This window comes from Aricia agestis, chromosome 17 (assembly GCF_905147365.1).
Source record: "Aricia agestis chromosome 17, ilAriAges1.1, whole genome shotgun sequence".
NCBI classification, from domain to species: Eukaryota; Metazoa; Arthropoda; class Insecta; order Lepidoptera; family Lycaenidae; genus Aricia; species Aricia agestis.
The window spans coordinates 1,604,993-1,627,772 of record NC_056422.1 but is presented as its reverse complement, the minus strand read 5'-3'; the positions used below and the strand labels follow the sequence as shown (position 1 = coordinate 1,627,772).

General features: G+C 36.7%; 4 protein-coding genes across 6 annotated transcripts; 1 reads left to right on the top strand and 3 right to left on the bottom strand.

Moving 5' to 3' along the window:
* Nucleotides 1-1,449: 1,449 nt before the first annotated feature.
* LOC121735572 lies at nucleotides 1,450-7,448 on the bottom strand. The gene is made up of 7 exons (XM_042126427.1): nucleotides 7,319-7,448; nucleotides 6,933-7,079; nucleotides 6,035-6,173; nucleotides 4,762-4,922; nucleotides 4,445-4,519; nucleotides 3,812-3,968; nucleotides 1,450-3,271 (listed from the first exon to the last, which is right to left on the bottom strand). The coding sequence occupies exons 1-7, from the start codon at nucleotides 7,395-7,397 to the stop codon at nucleotides 2,116-2,118; spliced, it is 1,914 nt and encodes a 637-aa protein (XP_041982361.1). The 5' UTR covers nucleotides 7,398-7,448; the 3' UTR covers nucleotides 1,450-2,115.
* Nucleotides 7,449-8,128: 680 nt separating this feature from the next.
* LOC121735447 (X-ray repair cross-complementing protein 5-like) lies at nucleotides 8,129-11,514 on the top strand. Of its 2 annotated transcripts, XM_042126281.1 has the most exons (4): nucleotides 8,129-8,677; nucleotides 8,760-8,918; nucleotides 9,041-10,695; nucleotides 11,408-11,514. In XM_042126281.1, the coding sequence occupies exons 1-3, from the start codon at nucleotides 8,378-8,380 to the stop codon at nucleotides 10,688-10,690; spliced, it is 2,109 nt and encodes a 702-aa protein (XP_041982215.1). In that variant the 5' UTR covers nucleotides 8,129-8,377; the 3' UTR covers nucleotides 10,691-10,695; nucleotides 11,408-11,514. The 2 variants fall into 2 exon arrangements, with proteins under 2 accessions (XP_041982215.1, XP_041982214.1); XM_042126280.1 differs by lacking the exon at nucleotides 11,408-11,514 and having other exon boundaries at nucleotides 9,041-10,937.
* Nucleotides 11,515-11,619: 105 nt separating this feature from the next.
* LOC121735583 lies at nucleotides 11,620-12,282 on the bottom strand. The gene has a single exon (XM_042126440.1). The coding sequence runs from the start codon at nucleotides 12,190-12,192 to the stop codon at nucleotides 11,692-11,694; it is 501 nt and encodes a 166-aa protein (XP_041982374.1). The 5' UTR covers nucleotides 12,193-12,282; the 3' UTR covers nucleotides 11,620-11,691.
* A 51-nt stretch (nucleotides 12,283-12,333) lies between these two features.
* Nucleotides 12,334-18,307, bottom strand: LOC121735582. Of its 2 annotated transcripts, none has more exons than XM_042126438.1 (7): nucleotides 18,235-18,307; nucleotides 17,881-17,995; nucleotides 15,142-15,335; nucleotides 14,665-14,834; nucleotides 14,378-14,468; nucleotides 14,024-14,197; nucleotides 12,334-12,483 (listed from the first exon to the last, which is right to left on the bottom strand). In XM_042126438.1, exons 2-7 carry the CDS (start codon nucleotides 17,900-17,902, stop codon nucleotides 12,337-12,339), a joined length of 798 nt encoding a protein of 265 aa, XP_041982372.1. In that variant the 5' UTR covers nucleotides 17,903-17,995; nucleotides 18,235-18,307; the 3' UTR covers nucleotides 12,334-12,336. The 2 variants fall into 2 exon arrangements, with proteins under 2 accessions (XP_041982372.1, XP_041982373.1); XM_042126439.1 differs by lacking the exon at nucleotides 18,235-18,307 and adding an exon at nucleotides 18,196-18,211.
* Nucleotides 18,308-22,780: the final 4,473 nt, after the last annotated feature.

Below are 22,780 nucleotides of genomic sequence, written 5' to 3'. Positions count from 1 at the left end.
AATGGGCATCATCATCATAAGCACAATCAATAGCTGAAGTTACACTACCATATTATTTTTAATATAGTTGTAGCCTTTAGGCCTAGCTGAATATGGCACAGTATTACAACATGGACCTGTACATGACTAGTGATTGGACAGTATCATTAGCTTTGTCCACATTGTGCCTTTTTCTGTTCATCAAGGGCATGCCTTATAGCGCTGTCAACAGCGAACGTGAGGAATGCCCGTGACGCGCGTTGAAATCGTAGCGCGCGCTATGCACTTTTCTTTCAACGCGGGTGGATTTTGACGCGCGTCATGGGCATGCCACATCTTAGCTGTTGACTGCGCTATAACGCATGCCCTTGTTGACCAAAAAAAGGCACAATGTGGACAAAGCTATTGGACAGAGCACAAAAACACAAAATTTATTAAGGTTGCTTTAAAAACTGCCAGTTTTTAAAGTAATAGAACGCCTGATTTCTGAACTTGTCCTTTATCCTATTACCTATGTGACAATAAATTAATAGTTCTATCCTCAAAAAACTTGTAAAAATCCTCAAAAAAATACTAAAAAATAAATATGAGATCCAACATGGAGATTTCGATTTCAACTTAATATTAAAAAAGTATAAAAGTTTTAAAAATTAAACTAGCCTCTTAAACTACAATTAATAAATAATAACATAATAAGTACATTAATAGCTTCAATATTATTAATAAAGCATATAACACAAAAACATTAAAACGTGTGAGTATTACTATAGTTATTAAGTACTTATATTTTTTTTTTATATGTTCATGTACAATTTATTATTATGTTAGATATGATAATTCTCTATTTCATATGAAAATTTCTAATACATTGTTTTAAATTTCCAAATCATACTCATCTATTCGGGTAATCCAATGACGCAAGCCAATTTTATTATATTAATTAAAGCCATTTTGGCATTTGTACTGGAAGGCTAATGCGAATAGACTGTATTTAATGTAGAGATAATCAGGGTTTAAAATCAGGATAAGTCCACAGAGCACAATATGTTAATGCTAAAGAAGGAAGGGCGATTATCGTACCCACCACTGTAACACTAAGAAACATTTATACCACATGAAAGAGCTTGAATAGTTGAACTTTTTATTCTACGACAAAAAAAAATTAAACCATGGGGAAAAAAATTGACGAGGGTAGAAGGTAAAAAAAATTACAAAAAAAAAAAACCCTGTATTATTGCATCAATTCATATTGTTAGTCTATATATTATATAAAACTCAAAGGTGTCTGACTGACATGGTGATCTATCAACGCACAGCCCAAACTACTGGACCGATCGGGCTGAAATTTGGCATGCAGGTAGATGATATGACGTAGGCATCCGCTAAGAAAGGATTTTGATCAATTCTACCTCCAAAGGTTTAAAATAGGGGATGAAAGTTTGTATATAATAATACTTCTTAACGCGACCGAAGCCGCGGGCAAAAGCTCGTAAGGAATAATTTCTGGAAAGTAACCGTATATGGCAAACTTAAGGAAAGTGTTTTATTTTTTAATTTGTTTCGTAATTTTAAAAAATGTAACTTGTTCAACTTTTTAAGCCCTTCCATTTGATATAATATTATGTGTGGATGTACTACAAGCTTGGGTACGGGTTTCATACAAAAATGCCACTTCTCCTTTTAGAAAAACATTGACTGCTATATTTTCGCGTACGATGTGCGGGATTCAACAAAATAGCTTATCGCATCGTTGTACCAGACAAACAATAGATAATTTTGTGTTTACCTGTTAAGCTTGTCGCACATTAATGTGCGCGTAGGAGTGCTGACAAAATTTGTCAGCACCCACGCCGTACGCGTCGAATGCATCGAAATGTGGCGCGTGCGTTGTACCTTGTAATCTGGAGGCCTACAAAACCGTTTTGAGACTTATCACTCAAACGATCGAATCAGAATGTCGCGTCTTGCTCTAACAACCTCACTTGACGTTTGTTAGAGTAGGACACGGCATTCCGATTCGTTCGAGTCTCAAAACGGTTTCGGTTATCGGTTGTACTGCCCCTGTATTGAAGTATCTGAACTTACCCTGATTAGCCTTATTGTTTTTAGCTGCCAATTATAATATTTATAGTTTCTCTACTTAACGATATGTTTACCTACATTGTACGTTGCGCATGCGTCCTTATAGTTGCTAACATTAAATCCAGCGAAGTAATCGTCATGGATGAATCTCACTATATTCTCTATCGGACACAGATATGTTTTGTACACTTTAGATCCGTCCAAAACCGGCATCTCCATAGTTTCCATCTGCTTATTCCTACAAAAACTTAGCTTATTAGTAACATCTTCACCGTTATACACTACACGGAAGAAAAAGTCCTGAGCGACCGCTTTCCGCTTTGTGAATTTGAACTCGTCTCGCAGCTCCTTCTTTCTGTACACTTCGAATATTATTCTTGCAGCGTACTGTATGTTGTAATGTTGATAGCTGTTCAATCCCAGAGCTAGAATCAACGCCTGGAGTGTTTTATCATGGCCGGAGTACACCACAAACTTTGGTTTGTTCTCTGATATCATTCGGATCATGTTCTGAACTATGTTATGTATGAGACCGTATGCTATTAACAACCCTCTTCGTCTGTTATGCGTGTTCTTTACTTCCTGCTTGTAGCTCCATTCTAAGTAAGCGAAAACCGACATAATATGGTCCTTCTTGATACAAAAGTCCTCCGCTACCTCTGGAGTTGGTTCCTTGTAGTCTTCATCGAAATCTGTATCTCTAGCATCGTTGGGAAAGTTGAAATCAGCATCCAAATTCTTTTTAACTATAACCACATCGTCGTATGTGTCAGCATTATCTATGTATCTCTGTTGGTAATATAGCAGTTTCTCTCTTTCCATCTGTGCGTCGAAATCTAGCGGTGTTTTCTGCTTGTCGTATTTCCCTATTATATCTCTTGCTTTTCTCCCAATTTCGTTGTTAAAATCTAGTTGATTGTTGATGTAATCTAGCTCCATGTTTAGTGTGTCTATATCTACGTCCAAAAGGTTCCTATTGGGTATAGCTTCGTGAAATCTCTTCATCTTATCTAGGGCTACTTTGCTGGATTTTTGTCTACGTACACAGGGCAAGTCTATGTCATGACACATATAAGCTAGAAGTGCGTCTCTGACTATATCAGCGTCAGTATACTCCTGAGATTCAAACAGAACTTTGGACAATCTATTTATCAGATCCTTGATAGCGGGATGAGACTCCAATCGGCTTTTTGTCTGCGAACTTATTTTCCTGAAACATTACCAATAAAAAATATTTTTTAAATTAATTTTCCTATAATATGAAAAAAAAACATATTTATCTCATACTGTCAATAATTATTAACTCTTGGTTTTCATTTTCCGTGAATAAAAAAATTTGCGAAAACTGATATTTTGTAAGGCTAGTGATGTATAACCTTTTACTAACTTGTCCAGCACATATATCCAATCCAGCATAATATTATCTCAATATTAAAATCAAAATCGGTTAAGCAGTTCCAGCTTAAAAATGGCGACATAAGTACTAGATGGCTCCAGCAAATCGCACGGAAACCGCACACTTTCCCATACCTTAAAGTATGTCCATATTAAATTTCATCTAGATTGGTTCAGTGATGTAAGCTTGACACTTTCGCATTTAGTATTATGTGTTTCGCATTTTTGATCGAGCGATCTAGCATGTTCGGCCAGGCTGAAGCCGGCGTCATTTCAGACGTTGTGTAGTCTTGCTGATTTTATTTCGATAGCACATTGCAGGATAGTGCGCTGTTTGATCCTACAGTATAGATACCTGTCTAGATTGTGGTGGGCGGGGCAGGCGCAGTGGCGGAAGCAGTAGGCGGTGCTGTGCGCCTCGCGCGCCGCCGCCGCCGCCCGCGCCGCGCCCCACGACAGCGCCTGCAGCGACTGGAACGTGCGCCGGTACCGTGTGCTGTATGATACTCCGCCTGTGGATATATAGATCAGGGTAATTTAGCCATTCACAAGGGTAATTTAGCCATTTATCAGGGTATTTTAACCATTCATCAGGGTAATTTAGCCATTTATAAGGGTATTTTAACCATTCATCAGGGTAATTTAGCCATTCATCGGGGTAATTTAGCTATTCGTCAGGGTAATTTAGCCATTCATCAGGGTAATTTAGCCTGTGTAGTGTGTATTCGGTCCAAAATGAATTGAAGTTCGATTGGCAAATGCATGCGATTTCTAATGAGTTTCGGTGACTATTTAATGAAGTCAGGGAAGTTATGAAACATTGTAAATCCGAATCACTTTATTTAACGCTAAAAAACAGAGTAATTTGTTTGCCATCACAGTGCACAGTGGCACTTTGTATGACATATAAAATTTATTTGTGAATAGCTGTTTTAAATGCTGCATTTGTGCATATAAGTGGTCCTTGAAAATAAAATAAATTTCAAACCTGTATCTCGCTTTCCAGTGAGGTCCATATGCTCTAAGCCAAGTTTCTCGCCATATGCCTCGCGAAGAATATTTCCTAAAAAACAGTATCAACTATAATATGACTATCGCGCGATAACATACAAAAGAGTGCTGTGGTCACAGCACCCATTTTTTTACAAGTTAGGGTTACCCCGAAAATAATATTACTAAATTAAATAAATCCCAAAATGACTCTTACTATGTTTTTTAATATCGCCAAGGTTTTGTACCTATGACTATTCATAATCTTCGTGGACTTTGGGGCCTTCATATACGACCTTATCTGTCTACACTCACCAACTGTCAACATCTGCAGCACCCCTCTAGCTGTGAGCTGGCCGAGGGCACAGCGCGTGGCTGCAGCGCGGGGGAGAGACGGAAAGTTGTGGAAGGGCCCCGGCCCCGCCACCCACCAGGCGCGACCGTTGGCGCTAGCGTTGAGCACAAACTCCTCGTAACTGGAATGTGATATCAAGACTACTATTATACACACTGTAATGAAATTGTACCAAAATCATTTCGGAATAGTGTTTGCACTGTGTTTATGGCTAGATGTCCCCGCGCTTATGGTTTTTTTTTTTAATTTTTTTTTAATGAAATAAGGGGGCAAACGAGAAAACGGGTCACCTGATGGAAAGCAACTTCCGTCGTCCATGGACACTCGCAGCATCAGAAGAGCTGCACAGGTGCGTAGCCGGCCTTTGAAGAGGAAATAGGGTAATAGGAAATAGGGTAGTAGGGATGGGAAGGGAAGGGAATAGGGGAGGGTAGGGAAGGGAATAGGGTAGTGGATTGGGCCTCCGGTAAACTCACTCACTCGGCGAAACACAGCGCAAGCGCTGTTTCACGCCGGTTTTCTGTGAGAACGTGGTATTTCTCCGGTCGAGCCGGCCCATTCGTGCCGAAGCATGGCTCTCCCACGTAAAAACGTTTCTCATCCAAAGCCTTTGCATTGCCCCTGTACAGATGAATGTTTGGATTTAAATGTCAGCCAGCAGACGATTAAACTGTAAGGGCCTGTTCCACCACTTCCTGTTACGGCTATCCACCAATTAACTTGACAGATCAAGTATGAAGAATCTGTCAAAAAAGTTGTGAATAGCAATAGCAATATTAGGCACTTTATCAGAAAGTGGTGAAACAGGCCCTAAGTGTCGCGTATTTATACGTAGGCGAATGAACACCTGATTAATGCAGTGATGATCCGTTCTTGAAGTGTGCTATGACCATTAAAATGCTCTGAATTTATTGAAAAGCAGTTGTTTCATTTTATATTCATATCTTCTATAATAATTTTTATAGGCAAAAGTGTGCCTGCCTATTGTAATTTTATGCTTAAAAATACTTAACAGATTCTGATAAAGTTTGGTATATACTTTTTAGTCTGGAGAATGGACAAGTAAGGTTTTTTATACTGAAAAATGTATGTAAAATTCTGCGCGATAAACTAGTTCTAAGGCAATATCAGACAAACATAAAAATATATTATGTAACATTATGTCACATAATATATTTTATGTTAACAGTCATTTGTGGCACTAGTAATGGCTGAAATATCAGTTACTCAAACCTTTTGAGTAGTGGAGACACAGGTACAGTGTCACAAGGGAGTTTGTCTCCGTCTCGTAAATGTGTCAGAGGCCCTCGGTCTCCGTGCCGTGTGATCACTATTACTCCCTGAAGTAGCCATGTCTCATCATCCACCATAGCTGCAACACAGTTTACAATAAAAATCCATACTAATATTATAAATGCGAAAGTGTGTCTGTCTGTCTGTTACCTCTTCACGCTCAAACCGCTGAACCGATTTTGCTGAAATTTGGTATGGAGATATATTGAGACCCGGGAAAGGACATAGGATACTTTTTATTCCGGAAAAATGTACGGTTCCCGCGCGATAAACTAATTTTGGCGCAACGGAGTTGCAGGCATCATCTAGTATTTTATACAGGTAAGATTTTACTGCTCCTTTCATTGAATAGGTGGAATGATTTTGATAAAATTTGGCAAAGATATACAGTAAAATTGAGGTGTGAGAGTCACATCATCTTACAAATTAATTAAAAATATAGGAGTACTTTATAAAGGTATTGATTTACATGTAAAAAAAATTATGGTTAACACTCAGGCCACCCATCTCAGTCTACATCCACTAAGAACGGATTTTGCAAGATGAGGAAGTTAAGCAGGGGATGGATCAAAGTACAGTACTCCAAAAGTGATACTGCGTATAGACATTTTAGTAATTTTTGGGCAACGGTCGTATTTCCCGAGCGACGATAGACAATATTGCATTTTATAATTGCACTGTGTTTAAGATAAGTACATGTATTAGTCAAAGTTCGTTGTGACATTCTAGTTTTTGTAACACAATCATTATTCACGGTCACTCATGCACATTATTAATTTTGGAGTATTGTATGTACACAATGAAAACTATTTCAAGCCAGAAAGCCCATAAGATTTACCCTCAGATCCCTTCACTATATTTTCTGGTGGGTTACATGCTCTTAGATACAGTCTTCTGTACTTCATGTCGCTTTTGAGCACATTATTGTTTTGTGTGACCTTAAGAGCTACCGTTGCTTCTTTTACGGCCATGTACTTATAAACAACTGGAAAAAAACACATCTTTTAAGTTACTTTCAGTTAAAAATTATATGCAGGAATTGAAAGACAACAAAATGTTTAGGGGCGAAAAATTTCATAAATTTATGTCCTTACGAGTAAATACAGATGTGTATTCTAATATAAATTTAACACTTTTTGGTATTAAATGGTTGTATAAAAACAATTTTAAATAGTTTAAACTAAAATAAATGATCTTGAAATGAATTAATGTAGTAATACTTACCAGTAACAAGAAAAAATATCCAAATACTCATGCCCAGATAGCAATAGAATGCTCGGTGTTGAAACGAAAACTTCATCATTGTAAATATTTACTGTATTAAATCGTGTTACCAAAATATGAGATCATTTCTATAGATTTATATATTTATTTTAACATATAAAATACACTTTTTGTTAAACAAATTAATTTTGCTATTGCCTATTTTGCTCGAAAGTAAAATTTTGTTTTGATCTATTTTTATTGTATTTTTCTTTCCTTTTTCTTATTTTTTTTTTTTTTTTTTCATATAATGGCACTTCGGCTATAACCATGGCTAGTGTCGAGTATAATATTATGGCGGGAAAACAATATTCTTTAATACAATTTTTTATATATTATCGTCAGGTCAGTCAGGTCCAAAGTCTAAGTATAAAGTCAAGAAGTCAAGTCGGTCGATTCAGTAAAGTGGTAAGACGCTTTACTGAAACTTTTGATGGTGTTTTGGAGGGAACACAAAAGAGCACGTTTCTGGTTACTACATCACTTTCCCACACTTGTGCACGATAACGAATATTTAATTGTTAATATCCTACCAATATTACACATTAAAAACCCAGAGAACACAATTTTAGGAAAATAATATAAAAACACAACATCACTCTTTCACATTCTCCCAAAAACTCCTCCTTCTTATCAACTATAATTTAAACATAGAGATTTGGCCACAATCCAGACCACACGACCACAGTTCAGTGTTGATAGTAGCAAAATTTCATTTGTCAACTGTCATTGTCAAAAGTAAAAAGTTGTGGGAAAAATATTTTTAATTCGAAACATGTTCAAACTTGTCACTGATGAGTAATTTTGTTATTTGAATTTTGAAAAGTTTAATGCTAAGTTTAGAATTCATGCAAGTGTTACAGAGTTGAATTAATAAAGTTTCTGGTGGATTTAGTGGTAAATCAATAAAAATAGAGCAACTATCGTGTTTCAAGTCCCAACTCCCAACACTTTCAATAATCTACAGTCTACCGGTTGTTTTGGTACGAAAAATTGTGAACTGCAGTGATAAATAAAGCAATGGCTTCAAAAGTGGATCAAGCTACAATAGTAATTTTAGATGTCGGTAAAAACGTCAGCAAACGTGAAAATGAAAAAGAGAATGAGACTTTCTTCGATAAAGCCAAACTATGCACCCGTCGTATCATAGAACGAAAAATTATAAGCCAAGGTAAAAACTTACTTGCTATAGTTCTATTGGGTAGTAAAAAAACTGATAATACTTTAGCTGCAGACTCTGAAGGGAGTTTTCGTCACATAGACTTATCAGTACCGCTACAAGAACCAACATGGCAAATGATACGAGATTTGCCTGAATCGGTAAGTACTTACCTACCAAAAATTATTGTTTGTTTATGTAGTTTAATTCAAATAATAATTTATAGTTACCAAATTTTTGCAGCCCTCAAAATCAAAAGGCAACTGGTTTGACTCTCTCATTGTGGCTGCTGATCATTTCAAAAATGGAATTAGTGGTCTCAAGATACTAAACAAGAAAATAATTCTTCTCACAAACTTTGAAGCACCATCACACTTGGAATCTGAGGAAGAAATTCAACAGGTGCATAATATTAGCTTTCAATTCCATTCTATATTTTGATTTTTTTATATTCAAGTATTTATATAAATTAAAGAACATAGTCAATAGTACATAAGACAAATAATAATTGTTTTTGCTTAAAGGTCTTAAGTGGATTTAAAGAGGAGGGGTACGAGGTTGATGTCATTGGTCCTGATTTATATCCTGAGAATGATAAAAATCTTGACATAGCCTTAGCTCGGCAATTTGTTGAAGGCACCAACGGAGCAACTGCTACCTTCGAATACACTATGCGTTACCTAGCATTCCACAGAAAGAAAGCTGTTAACCCAATGCCTTGGAATGTGGATTTGACAATAGGACCTAATATTAATATCCCTGTGTCTGTTTACTTAAAAATTAAAACAGAACCCGTTGTCAAAAGATGGTCCAAAGCTATAAAGGATCCTGTGTCTAATTCAGCAAGCTCATCTGAAGCTATTGCCAGAACTAAAGTGCACATAAGTAACGAGGATCACTCCGTTGTGGACAGCAGTTTAGTCATCAAAGGTTACCTGTATGGACAGCAATGCATTCCTTTTGCTGACAGTGAGAAAACTCTGCTCTACCAATCTGGACCAAAATCTCTTTCGGTTTATGGGTTCACTAGCTATGACAATGTATCTTGGCAAGTATTGAACGGCGAAGGAATATCATACATATTTGGAAGAAAGAATGACAAGAAAGCCCAGAAAGCCATTACATGCTTGGCCCAATGTCTCTCTGAGTTGAATATGGTCGGGATTGTAAGAAGAGTTTACAATAATGGAAATGCACCCCGAATGTATGCTCTGATGCCCATTATAGATAGTGATAATTTATTCTGTTTGTCATTAGTGGGCATATGCTTTAAAGAGGATTTAAAGAGCATGACCTTCCCACAGACAAATTTGAAAAAGTTTGAGTGTTCTGAAAAGCAGGTGGATGCATTTAAGGATTTAATTAAAGCAATGGATCTGATGAAAGCCTATGAAGCAACTGAATATGATGACACAGAAGCTTTTCCTGTTGCCAATACATTCAGCCCCACTGCCCAGTATATCTTAGACTGCATAACATTCAGAGCTATGAACCCAGGCAAACCTCTGCCCAAACCAAGGGAAGATGTCCAATTGCTACTGCAAGTGCCACCTCTGATTCAAAAGAGGTCTAAAGAGGCTTTAGACAACATAAAAGAACTATTTACATTGAATAAAATTGAAATTGTCAAAAGAAATAAGAAGACCACAAATGGAGCTCAATATGATACAACTAGCGATGAAATTAAAGAAGAGCTTGATGATATGCCTAAAATAAATCTAGGCAGTGTCATAAAAGACAACAAAACTCTGAAAGTTGGTACTCTAGACCCCATAAGAGATTATGAAAATATTAAAATTGAAGGGACTTCCCAGAAGGACCTAGCTTGTCAAATGTCCGAGGCAATTGAAAGCATGATTCTTAATAACATAGATGGGGACTACACAAAAGCATTGAATGCTATGGAACACTTCAGAGGGGACTGTGTTAAAAATGACCCAGATAATTATAATAATTGGCTGAAAAATCTAAAGTATAAACTCACAGATCTGAAAAAACAAAATGTTGTGGACATGATTAGTTCCAAAGGATTGAACTTGATTTTGGAATCTGAAAATAGCCTGAGTAAACTAAAATCTACAGAAGATAGTGAAATGTATGAATATGATACAGAACCGCAGCTTACTGGTGTGAATATAAGTTCAGAAATCAACGATATATTTGATAATATGTAGTATAACTAACATGACCATTTATTTTTTGTCAGAGCCGGACATTGACAGATTTACTCCCCCCTCCCCCAAATCGTTTAACTGTAACGCCATTTTGCGAAATTTTTTCAATTTCTAATTACTCATTAAAAATCATCACAAAAAATGGTTTATGTTTACACTTGAAATATCGGCCCACACTAATGTGTTAGCGGCTTTTTATTTGCATATCTGTTTTATTGTTTACGTTGTAAAAAATGTAACAATGAGAGAAACATTTTTTTTTTTTTGTTAATTCGTCCCGGTCGGGACAGGCAAAGGGAGCGTTGCCCATACAGCCATATGAGAGAAACAATATATAAGCTGGCATATATTTTTTTGTTGGCGCCCTTTTTGGGCGCTTGACAGATGAGAGGGTAAATTTTATTTTCATTTTATTATTAATTATGAAAGTATAGAGGTAAATACAATTGAGTATTATGTGAATGTCCTAGTGCCTATCTGTATAAGCATGGCAGAATAACCACATTAGTTGAAAAACACACTCCGTGTTACTTCCAGGCATTACACAGGCATTTCAAACATATAAATACTTTTAAATTGTCGTTTGGTCTGTTTGCAAAATCGGGACAATTTCGACCTCGCGGCGGACAGCGGGACAGACTGCCTGAAAGCGGGACTGTCCTGTCTTAAGCGGGACTGTCCTGCCTAAAGCGGGACGTATGGTCACATTAAATATAACTCATTATTGTCTGTGTGAAAACAGCCTAATTTTAAAATATTTCATAAGTGTTTAAACTTCAATGTTATATATCTTGTCATAATCAATATAGGTAATATATTTTGTTAAAAAAGCTGATTTTTATTTTAAATCATATTTATCTTATCTCTTATTTCTTTAGTTTAAAACACAAAGCAAAACATTATTATTAAAAATTAAATAAAAAATGGAATAACATAGACTCAATATTTATTTTATATTTCAATAAACTAATTTAAAAACCTGCAGAATACAATTTATCAAATCATTGCACGCCACTTGTACTGATTTTGTTTTGGGAGTGTAAAAGCTCCAAAAACTCCTGCAAAGACAAATCTTCCTGGCAGTCTGTGTCCAAGTCGTGTTCGAGTTGCGCTTCCATTGAGTTCGCGTCCGGGCTTAAAACGATATTCTCGTCGAGTACGACGTGGTTTAATCGCGACTTTAGGCTCTGAAGAATCTCCTCTAACTCTAAGCACTTATTCCGGATGGACGTTCCGAGATCCGAAGCGGGGTCTATTTCTTCTATCGTGGCTGTTTCGGAGAGGGAGTTGGCCGGTGTGCGCGTCCTCGGAGGCTGTATCATGTTGAACAGGCTCTCAGGAATGCCGTTCCCGTTTCTCGCGTCCGGACTCCGCGAGTCAGTAAACTCTGCTAGGATCTCGTCGATTATGTCTTCAGCGTTTTGGCGCGGGTCGCTCACTTCCTCCGGCGTCTCCGTCCCGCTATCGCCACTAATCATTTTGTTATTTGAATCCAGCTTCATGGTTGTAGATTGTTGTTGTAAATTATCGATTATTCTATCAAAATAAATACACAGCACTTGTTGTTGCAGTCAGATGATTAATGAGATCGGTGTTGCAATAACAAAATAACCGTGCTACGGGTGTTGCTAGAACCAAAAAGTGGATTATTCTGTGCAAAGTTTTCTTTGTGGGAAATATAAATCCAAATATGCTTCGGTTCTTAATTTCTTCGTTATCTCCTCCATTTTCATTATTTTAAGAGCCGCTTTGCAACTGTTGTGTGCATGTGCAAAGAAGCAGTCGCGAATTGACTGAAAAAAAAAGTCCCGTTATTAATTTTTAAACTTATTCGACTGTGGCAGGAAAAGGGTTTTGGATTTCGAGTGAGAATGTATAGAAAAATTATATAAGGTCAGGTGGGGTAAGGCATTTTGGCCTTCAGCTATCAAAATGATACATTTATTTCGATATTAATTGAAACAAATCTTCGCTTTTGAAATATACTTACATTTTTTTGACAGAGAACTAGATTGTACGTATAATTACGGCACAATTTAGCAACAAAGCTAGGTCATAAAAAAGTTCCTCTTTCCCGAGATTTGGGGTAAGAGAAACACGATATTTTTAAGTAATTACTCATGTTTTTAAGTGTTTATATAGCATGGGAATGAAACCTTCCCTAGTTTAAAATAAGGCCTTATTTAGGCTGAAAGCATACAAAAACGAAATTTGGGGTAACATATGGGTGAGGTCAGAGGTGCTAAACTTTTTCTGGTATTAAATTAATGTTCTAAAAAATAGCTTTTCGCCCGCGACTTCGTCCGCGTTTTGGTTATATCGCGCTTGGCACAATTTTCCATGACATGAACCCCCTTTAGTGTCCCGGTTAGATCAGTTAAAATGGAGCCTATGTCCCTAGCCCCGGGTATCAAGCTATCTTCCAAATTTCTTAAGATTGGTTCAGTGGTTTAGGCATCAAAACGCAACAAAAAGACAGACTTTCGCATTTCTACTTAATATTAGTTGGTATAAACCTGTAGGATAAACCTTAAACTTTTGTATGGGACCAACTTTCGTACTCGAAAGAAAAAATCTACTATTTCATACATTTTCATACATTATTTATATACTTACCTAATTAGCAACGAAACAAACATCTATTGTTTATTTCGTTGCTAATAATATAATTTAGCTATTATCTCTAAATCAAAAGCATTCGAAGTACCGAATGTTTAGAGGCGGCATTTTTATTCACCTTTGTATAAGAACGATGTACCGTACTTTAAGAGGATACCACAGCAGCTAGAGAAATGAAAAAAAAGTACGTGTAATATCTATAGCTGTCTCCCTTACCTCAAGCCTATACCGCAGAACGCGATAGAGACAACTGCAGAAAATCCAGAAAATCAACGATTCGTTGTCCCCTGATTCCTTCTCCAAAACTTAACCGATTTAAGTACTTTTTTCATTAAAGATTAAAAAAAGGCTTGAGCTGTGTTCCTATGTTTTGCTTTTTTTGTATAATCTATCCAAATCTGTTTTCTGGACGTTTGAACACAGTGGAAAATCTGGCCATTTTTTTGGGTTTTTGAACGTTCATATCTTATTTAATAATTAAATTATGAAAAAAAGGAAAACATAGGGACATTGTATTAGTGGCCGTAGATATTCAGGAAAAAAATTATAACTCTACTAGCATTATCCAGGGAGGAAACAGGGGACAGCGTTTGTATGGGAAAAATGGCGGTGTGGAATCCTCTTAAGTATACGTTGCAGTTGGGTTATTTGTTTTGAAAAGATTTTACTGATAAGTATGTGACCCAAAAAATACTATTAAACCAAAATATATACCTTAAATTCTATAAGTTTTATGCCTTGAAACTTGGACAGACAATGTTTGAACAATCTATCGTAATGTTTTCTACAGAGGAATATTCTGTTCTCGTATTGCCAGTAATCCCCCTGAGCGGAGCAGGAACAGCCACAAACGCTGCAAGCGTCCAAGTTATATGGAACGCATTTCATCTAGAACAATAACATTTTGTATAGCTTAGCGTAACAACATAATAACTAGGAAGGCTTTACGAAGAATGTTCAATTAAAGAAAAATATTATTTTGTGGTTCTTTGAGAAAAGTAACGTGAAGAAGTTAACTTTTAATAACCCATTCTAGATGAAATCGAAGTATTTTGGAGAAAAAATTACCTCAACTGCACATTTTAGAACTTTTCTTCCGGAGAAACTGTAAATAAACTTCATTTGTCGTCTTTTATATTCTGCATTGTAGTCACACGGTCTGAAAAATATAAATAAAACATATTCATTTTTAATATTGCAAGTGCTAAAATCCATGTCTGCCAATCTCTCTGATTGTCTGCTGTTTGGTTTCGAAAAATTTACAGGTCTGTGTTAAACAGATTTCTGCCCATCGACGTTTTGGCACAATTGGTTGGTAATTAAGTGACTAAAATAGTTGCAAGAAATATTCTCACGAAGGAGTTTGGCTAGTTTTAAAGAGTCCTTTTCTCTTCGAGGTGGAGTTGAAAGGAGCGCAGTGCTGTGGGATAGGCTTGGCAGGTTCAGGCTCTTGCGGAGGTGGCTGGTACTCGTGCTTCGTTTTGAATCTCGGAGACCTGGCTCCACATCCGTATTTGCTGTAAATCTGAAAATTTATGATTTTTTTTAGAAGGAATACACAATATTTGGAGGTGAAAACATCTTTAGCGCCGCTATGGACTTTTTTTGGAGACTTAGGAGTTACGGCTCCCACACATAACTGAGAATTTATTCACAAAATTGAAATATTCTATGTGATGCGATGCGAATTCGTAGTTTTATGTGGGAACCGTTAGGACATGTGTCCGTATCGAAAATTAGTATGATCTGTTCTACAAGGAAATTAGTCCCCATCTAACCTCGCGCGGTGAATGCTGTTTGGTTATTACTTCCCCTGTTGTTTTTTTACGTACCCTGTGCGTTAAATCATAGAAAGCATCGCGATTGTTGACATAAGTAGCTGGTCCTAAGTTCGGTGTTACTTCAGGCGCGGTTCTCTTCATAAAAGGGCTGAGGTTTGGTCCACTGGCAGGCAACGTCTCCCTTTCTAGTCCAGTGCCAAAGCAAATCCGAGGTGGAGGCTTTTTCGTTACGACATATTCGAAATCTAAAATTAAATTAATATTTCTTTAAAAGTACTTAGATAATACTATAGAATGCTTGATTGATAATATTATCTATGTATTATGGAAATTTTCAACGTAGTTAGGCAGAACTTTACTAAGCATCCTACGGCCTACCCTGATCTACCCTAGATATTACCTAAGTATGTCGTTAAAATTAAAACTACAACATTTTCGTAGGTAAATGTGTAATATTAAGACTCAATTTCACCAACGTATGTTAAAGTTAATGCTCGAATTAGTATAACATTACCTCTCTCGTTTTTCATACTAACGAAAGAGAAGACATAACATTTTAACAAGCGATTAACACTAACAGACGTTGGTGAAATTAGGCCTAAGTATCACATATCTCAAGAACCGCTAAAGATAAACCGTTTAAATTTTATTTATCTCTTTTGTAGTTTAATCATTACCGCCATGAAATGCCTCGTGCATATTATTCGGCCGCAAATACCGCCGCGCTCTGTATGGCCGCTGCATTTTGGCGAAACGCGTCTTGAAAGACTGGCAACATTACGATTTCGCCACAGCCTTTCGTGATGTTTGCGACAATAAAAAATATGACAAATTTGAATAATGATTACCGGAGGGCGGAGGTGCACGCCACCCTATTATGGGGTGGCCATAAGTTTTATTAATGGAGGAAATATTAAATATTCTTTGTAGACACAAAGCCTACTAAAGTTCTCTTATGCATTTTGGGAATAGATGTGCATGTTTTGTAAGTGGCTTAGCTCAATTCTCGACCATGGATAGTAGAACTTTAAAACTTCGATAGCGCGATGCAGGAATGTTGCGCTAATAGGGATGATGACAAGGTCAAAGATTAGCGAATTTTGTTAATAAATTAAAGAAATCACGGTAAAAAATAAGTGTTGTCAAAATTTCAGCTCGATAGCATTTGTATTTTTTTTGTTATGCGCCGTCAAATTTGGATAATCAAGTCGATTTTTTTTTTCAATTATATTTCATAATATTTGTATACCATTCGATAACTTATGTAATTAAAAGTAACTTTTATTATCAAACCATTTTCATAAACGCAATATTTAATATACATATCGAACAACGTTCTCTCCCGATGCGTACAAACTACGAAAGAGTGACGTCAGTCTTTCGTAGGAGCTTTGTATGGAGCGTTTCGGGCAGGTCTATTTTCTGAGATGTTTGAATTATATATCTTGGTGAATTTTTAAGCTATCAGAGTCATTCTTTCAGTGATGTTTCTATTTTTTAAGGGTCGTTCAATTACCAATAAGAAAAAAAAACAGTCATCAAGCCTATTGTGGTTACCGCCACATCACTCCACTCCGAAGACCGGAAGTCGAATCTTGAAGTCTTGTCGCTTGAGTCGCCAGTGCCAGAGAGTTCCAGTGAGTCCAAACTGTTGCAGTGAAGTCCCAGTGAATCGGAACTGTGAGCTGCTGCAGGGGCCCAGTGAGTCGGATAGCTGCCGTGCGAGGCCGATGCTACGTGCTGACCAGGAGAGATAGGCTCTGCTTGGTGACCGGTTGATGTAGTAAGAAAGCCCGATGTGATGATGAATGTGAATGAATCTTCCGACCGAGCGAGGTGTTATGATCGGTAAGGCCGGAGCGCACTTGATACATTTCAGCTGTCGTATATATTATGGTATTTAATTACCGACGCACTTGAAATCTTCAATAGCGCGATGCAGGAATGTTGCGCTAATTGTGGGTTCCGCCACATCTATAAACCTATGCATTATACATAGATGTCTACTATTTATCTTCATGCTTGAAGGTCAAAGATGTACATAGCTTACTAATAGGAGATCCATATATGCTCGTTTGCCGATATAATAACCACAAAAGTAAAGACTTACGTGAAGCTTCTGATTACTGATATCAGCTTAAGCCCCAATTTCACCAACGTCTGTTAGTGCTAACAGCTTGTTAAAATGCCAAGTGTTCTCTTTCATTGATAAGAAAAACGAAAGAGATAACGTAATACTAATTCGAGCGTTAACTTTAACAGTCGTTGGTGAAATTCGAGTCGAGATGACGTCCGCAATTCCGTTGCGGGCGTAAGTATCTCCATACCTTTCAGCATAATCGGTTAAGTGATTTGGGCGTCATGAGGTTACAGACAGACTGATAGACACACTTTCGCATAATATAATAATACGAGCTTTTGCCCGCGGCTTCGCTCGCGTTAAGAAGTATTATTATATATACAAACTTTCATCCCCTATTTGAACCCCTTGGGGTTAGAATTTATCAAAATCCTTTCTTAGCGGATGCGTACGTCATAACATCTACCTGCATGCCAAATTTCAGCCCGATCTGTCCAGTGGTTTGGGCTGTGCGTTGATAAATCACTATGTCAATCAGTCAGTCACCTTTGAGTTTTATATATATAGATTATTATATTAAGTATGGACACATCTGTCCGCAGTTTTCTTTTACCGTAGTCACCTTCCTACAATTTACCTCAGTTTTTATTTTGACATGAAAATGAGTTGTGAATTTGTGAGTGGAACAAAAAGCGCAAAAGTGTACTTACCCAAGGTTATTTCCCAATTCATACTATCAGATTTATATTTTACATAGTACTGTGTAGAGTAGCAGAAGCTACTGTGGCTGTGTGGTACCACGTAGTTTTAATATACCCTGACTCCCTGAGAAAATATGTTTTTGCTTATAGGCTGTTAATAGTCGTTAAGCGGATGAATAAATTTATGTTATTCATCCGTTTAGCGGACGACTAGACACCTCGTTGATTATAATATGACTATTGACCAAACATTAATAAAAACTTAGTTGTAGAAAAAATACATAGCTGTACAATAATATTATAATATAGATGCATATTACATACGTGAGTAGTATGAATAGTAGTAACTAGTAGTTACGTTACCTCAATCAAATTTTATTGTTGGTATTTTAAAATAAACAGACACAAACATTGTATTGAAATTGCGAAGTTGAATTTTGATTGACACTTTCGGCCATTTCAAAATAAGTCAAATAATGACAATATTATTATTACATATTGACAATATAAGAAACTATTTTAGGCTGGCCTCACACAGCCGGAATGTCTCTCTCATTTCATATTAATATTAATTCAGAAAGACCGGAATACCATACAAAATCAGTACGCTCCACACAAATTCAGATTTTTTTAGATTATGAATTTCATAGATTGATCTGTAAGAATATGAATTTCCGATTATGAAATTCCAGCTGTGTGAGGCCAGGCTTAAACATACTATCGTATAAAGCCCGTCACAGACTTAGCTATAATATAATCGTAATATTAATACGCGAACGGAAAACTTTGTAACCCTTTTTACGAAAAATGGGGAAACGTAGGTGCATGAAATTTTGCACAGTTATAGTTTATATGGTGAAGGAGTGCATCGAACTAATATTATTTTGAAATTATGCTTTTTTTAACATTCATACATTTTTTTAACAAATAAAACATTGACAGATTTTTGAGTGACAAGCCTATACATACGAACAAGAAGTTTACACGAATTATACTCTTTTATTTATGGTTGAAGTCTGTTGACAAAATAGCATTATAGGTTTATGGTTGACAACAAGTTGACAAATTGAAAATGGATTATAGTTTTTTTTTATTGAATCTAAGATACTATTAGACAATGCTTACACAGCGAGTCTGAGATCAGCTGAGTCCCAGAGACAAGAGTTGAGGAAAAAAAATTATAAAGACAAATTTTTTTACAAAATATAGGTAGTAGTCCTAATGTCTTTGAAACTAAGGTCGAATTTCGACCATTGGGCGATCTCTAGTATATATTACTATATCGTACTATCCTACTAATATTGTGAAGGCAAAAGTTTGTTTGGATGTATCGATGTTTGTTACTCTTTCATGCAAAAACTACTGAACGGATTTTGATGAAACTTTACAATAATATAGCTTATACATCAGAATAACACATAGGCTACAATTTTAACCGACTTTCAAAATGGGGGAGGTGTTATGTTCGTTTTCTTATGTTCAACGATTACTCCGCCGTTTGTTAACCGATTTTCAAAATTTTTCTTTTGGTATATAGGGTATCATCCCAATTTGGTATTATATTCAGAAAAGTGGTGATCTGATGAAGGATCCATAAGTAATCGAGGGAACTCCTCAAAACTTATAGGGAAACATATGGTGACTACGGTTTCGTGAGAAGTATTCTAAGCATATGCTACCAACAAGTAAGATTTTGTACCGAGATATACCTGGTATACCGTGGTTCGGAAGGTGCTGAGAGAATTCCTGATTCTTTATAGATACAAGTTTGGGAGTTTCGGCGTTGTTTTAAGAACAGAAAGCATATGCTACTATGCAAATTACATTCATCATCATCATCATCATCACTACCATATTATACCATGCATCGTCCCATGGTCATGACTTATGAGCCTATAATGACCCTGTTATTGGTACTTTTCATAGTCTTTTAGATCGAGACTCAAGTTTGTCAAGCGATAATTAAAAAAAATCTATACCTGCCTAATATTATAAACCTGAAGAGTATGTTTGCTTGAACGCGTTAGTCTCAGGATCTACAGGTCCGATTTAAAAACTTATTTCAGTGTTAGATAGCTCATTTATGGAGTAAGACTATAGACTATAATATATTATCACGCTAAGACTAATACGACCGAAGAAACTCAGGAAAATGTGGAAAAAACGGAGGAAATATAAGAAATTACCAACTACTGGAGCAATTTTTATGGCAATATTAAGCACAGATACAGAGTAGACCAAGTGAAGGGAGTAGGGACATAAATTATTTTTTAAGGGAAAATGTACGGTTTCTGTAAAATTCCTAATTTATGCAGGCGAAGCCACGCGGGACATCTAGTAATATATATTATAGCTGAGTGTGCGGTCACGCGAAAATTAGTATAGAAAATATATGGTAATTTGCCTAGCTATAAAAATATTAATATATATTATAGCTAAGTCTGTGACGGGCTTTACGGCCAGGATTAATTTAAAGGATACTTTGAGGCGTTTAAATGTATGTGCACTGTTAGAACCTCACTCCTACAAGGATTAGAACCTCACACCTACAAGTATTAGTTCCAAGTACTCTCACTACTGCTATCAGCGCCAATATGGCGACTTTCAAACGTCATTTTTACGTCAGATTTAGTTCTTTTCCCCCGCTTTGGGGGCGCTGATTCCGCCTCAAATATGCACAAAAAATAGCTGTCATTTGAAAGAGTATCATAAGTCCAGCGTACTTGTATAATGGAGGTCAGTGATACCGTATGTGTATGTACTTCGCGTGCCATATCGTGTTTCCAAACGACGAGCAATGCTCGTCTTTCAAAAGTCTGTTCTTTAGTCTGCTATCAGAATCGGATGTCAATTGGAATTTTAAAAATGCCTTAATGCCTAAAAGTGCCGTATTGAGCTGTAGAAATTCAAATAGAAACGTTGGCCAAGATAATGGACACGATTCTTATCATCGGTAAGTCACACTAGGTAGTAAAAAAGTGACAAGCTTGTTTTCATACAAATGGAGCGACATGCGGTATCTATCTTGATCTATATCTGTGGTCACTGCCCACTGGCGATTGAACGACCGTGTATGGCATTCCTTATATGGTATATGGCAAAACGTTTATATTATGTGCCGGACAGAGAAGAAAAAGTAATTCAAATGTCATTTGTCAAATTGGACTTTGAGTTTCTGTCTAATGTCATTTTATTGTGATTCGAGCAAACGTTCCGCCACTTCCTTTAAGCCACTCTGACATTGGCAACTCACCGAGGCGGCCATTTTTAAAAGAAGAAGAAACGTTCCGCGATCAGGGTGACCATATGTGGCAGGTTCCTGCCATTTTGGCAGGATTGGCGTCTTATTTTGACCTATGGCATGATCGGTTGACGTTTTAAAAACTTGGCAGGTTTTGGCAGGATTGGGGTATGAAAAATAAATTTTATTATCGCATCTCAAATTTCCGACAGTGGGAACCCTAGATACTTAAAAGGGCCCATTCACGGCAGTCCTACAGTTAATGGGCCTCACTGATTGGTTCACACTAGGTGTTTCCGGCCGGCAACACCGTGCCGCCGTGAATGGGCTTCTTTACGGGGTATTTCCCTGTACAGTTCGACAAGGGCTGCGTTCCAGAAGACGTTAATTTTGACCAAAACGCTCAAAACGTCCCCTTCTGCCGTTCCATTTGACGACCGCGGTCGTGTTGATCGCGGCTATGACGTCACTCATGACGTCATCATTTTCGCTCTAAACGACCCTCGATGAAGATGGGTCAAAGTGGTCGTTCTAGTTTTTTTTTTAATTTTAACGTAACTATATCGCGAAAGCCATGTTCGGAAAGTTTTCACGACAGAGTAGAGACAAAAAACTTTATATTATTTCATTACAAATAATATTTTAATTGAAATATGTATATTAAATGAAATAACATTTTATGAAATATTTTGATTGGAAAATAAATTGTTTTAAATGAAAGGTCAAATGATTTCTTATAAAATATAATACTAATTTTCATCTCTCCTATACCTGTTGACCTCGTACTTGACTAAGCATTACGCGGTATTGTTACCTAACGTTTATAATATGTGACAATAGTCAATATTCAACGTATGTGGTTTTGTTATTAAAATATGATTCAATGTGAAAACTCAAATACATATACTTATGTAATAAAAGTTTAACTATATTAAAATATTAAAAAATGTAATACTAAAAACGAAACAAATATAATATTATGTATTTTATTTGTAAAATAAATGTAACTATAAACAATTACTTTTATTTACGACTTGAAGAAAAGGATCGTAATATCCAAGTTCGGTTCAATGTACCTATGTATAAAAAAAAATTATAGTTCTTTTTTTAAACTTTTCTCAAAACGCTCAAAACGATCCATAATCCGTTCCACTTGGGTTTGTATCACTGACGCTCACATGCTAGTGGAACGGGAAAAACTACAGTCTTGAGCGTTAGCGTTTCAACGTCATCTGGAACGTAGGGAAGGCTTTAAATGAATATGTCAATTATGTCAATGGGCGCTGCTGGTAAAGGAGGACTGTCAAAAATGACGTTTTTACGTATGATATCTAAGCGTTAGTTCCTTTTCTCGCCACGTTCATAAACAGCCTTGTCGAACTGTACTTCTCTTGTGTGGTAACAAGTATCGTGGGTGATAGTTATTATTGGTGGTGGCTTTATACTAACAACTATCTGGTGGTGGCATGATGTGGTGGTGTGGTGATGAAGCGAAAATATGAAAGGGCGTTTAGAGCGGAGTGGGAGCAAGATCCAAAACTATCGTCGTGGATCTCCAAAGCAAAGGATGATCCAGACTCCTTTGTTATGACCGAGTAGGTCGGACCTATAGTCCGTCAAGAAAGTGAAGAAATTAAAAAGTGGCAACATCGTAGTGTCATCCCTCGG

Coding starts and splice junctions, on each gene's coding strand:
- LOC121735572 (XM_042126427.1), bottom strand. CDS start 7,397: ATGATGAAGTTTTCGTTTCAACACCGAGCATTCTATTGCTATCTGGGC. Junction 4,923..6,034: donor GTGTCTCCACTACTCAAAAG/GTTTGAGTAACT, acceptor ATCACATTCCAG/TTACGAGGAGTTTGTGCTCA. Junction 3,272..3,811: donor GCCCACCACAATCTAGACAG/GTATCTATACTG, acceptor GTAATGTTTCAG/GAAAATAAGTTCGCAGACAA.
- LOC121735447 (XM_042126281.1), top strand. CDS start 8,378: ATGGCTTCAAAAGTGGATCAAGCTACAATAGTAATTTTAGATGTCGGT. Junction 8,678..8,759: donor TACGAGATTTGCCTGAATCG/GTAAGTACTTAC, acceptor AAATTTTTGCAG/CCCTCAAAATCAAAAGGCAA. Junction 8,919..9,040: donor CTGAGGAAGAAATTCAACAG/GTGCATAATATT, acceptor TTTTGCTTAAAG/GTCTTAAGTGGATTTAAAGA.
- LOC121735583 (XM_042126440.1), bottom strand. CDS start 12,192: ATGAAGCTGGATTCAAATAACAAAATGATTAGTGGCGATAGCGGGACG.
- LOC121735582 (XM_042126438.1), bottom strand. CDS start 17,902: ATGAATTGGGAAATAACCTTGG. Junction 14,198..14,377: donor TTCTAAAATGTGCAGTTGAG/GTAATTTTTTCT, acceptor TTATTGTTCTAG/ATGAAATGCGTTCCATATAA. Junction 12,484..14,023: donor TAAAACTTATAGAATTTAAG/GTATATATTTTG, acceptor TTTTTTTTTCAG/TCAATTCGCGACTGCTTCTT.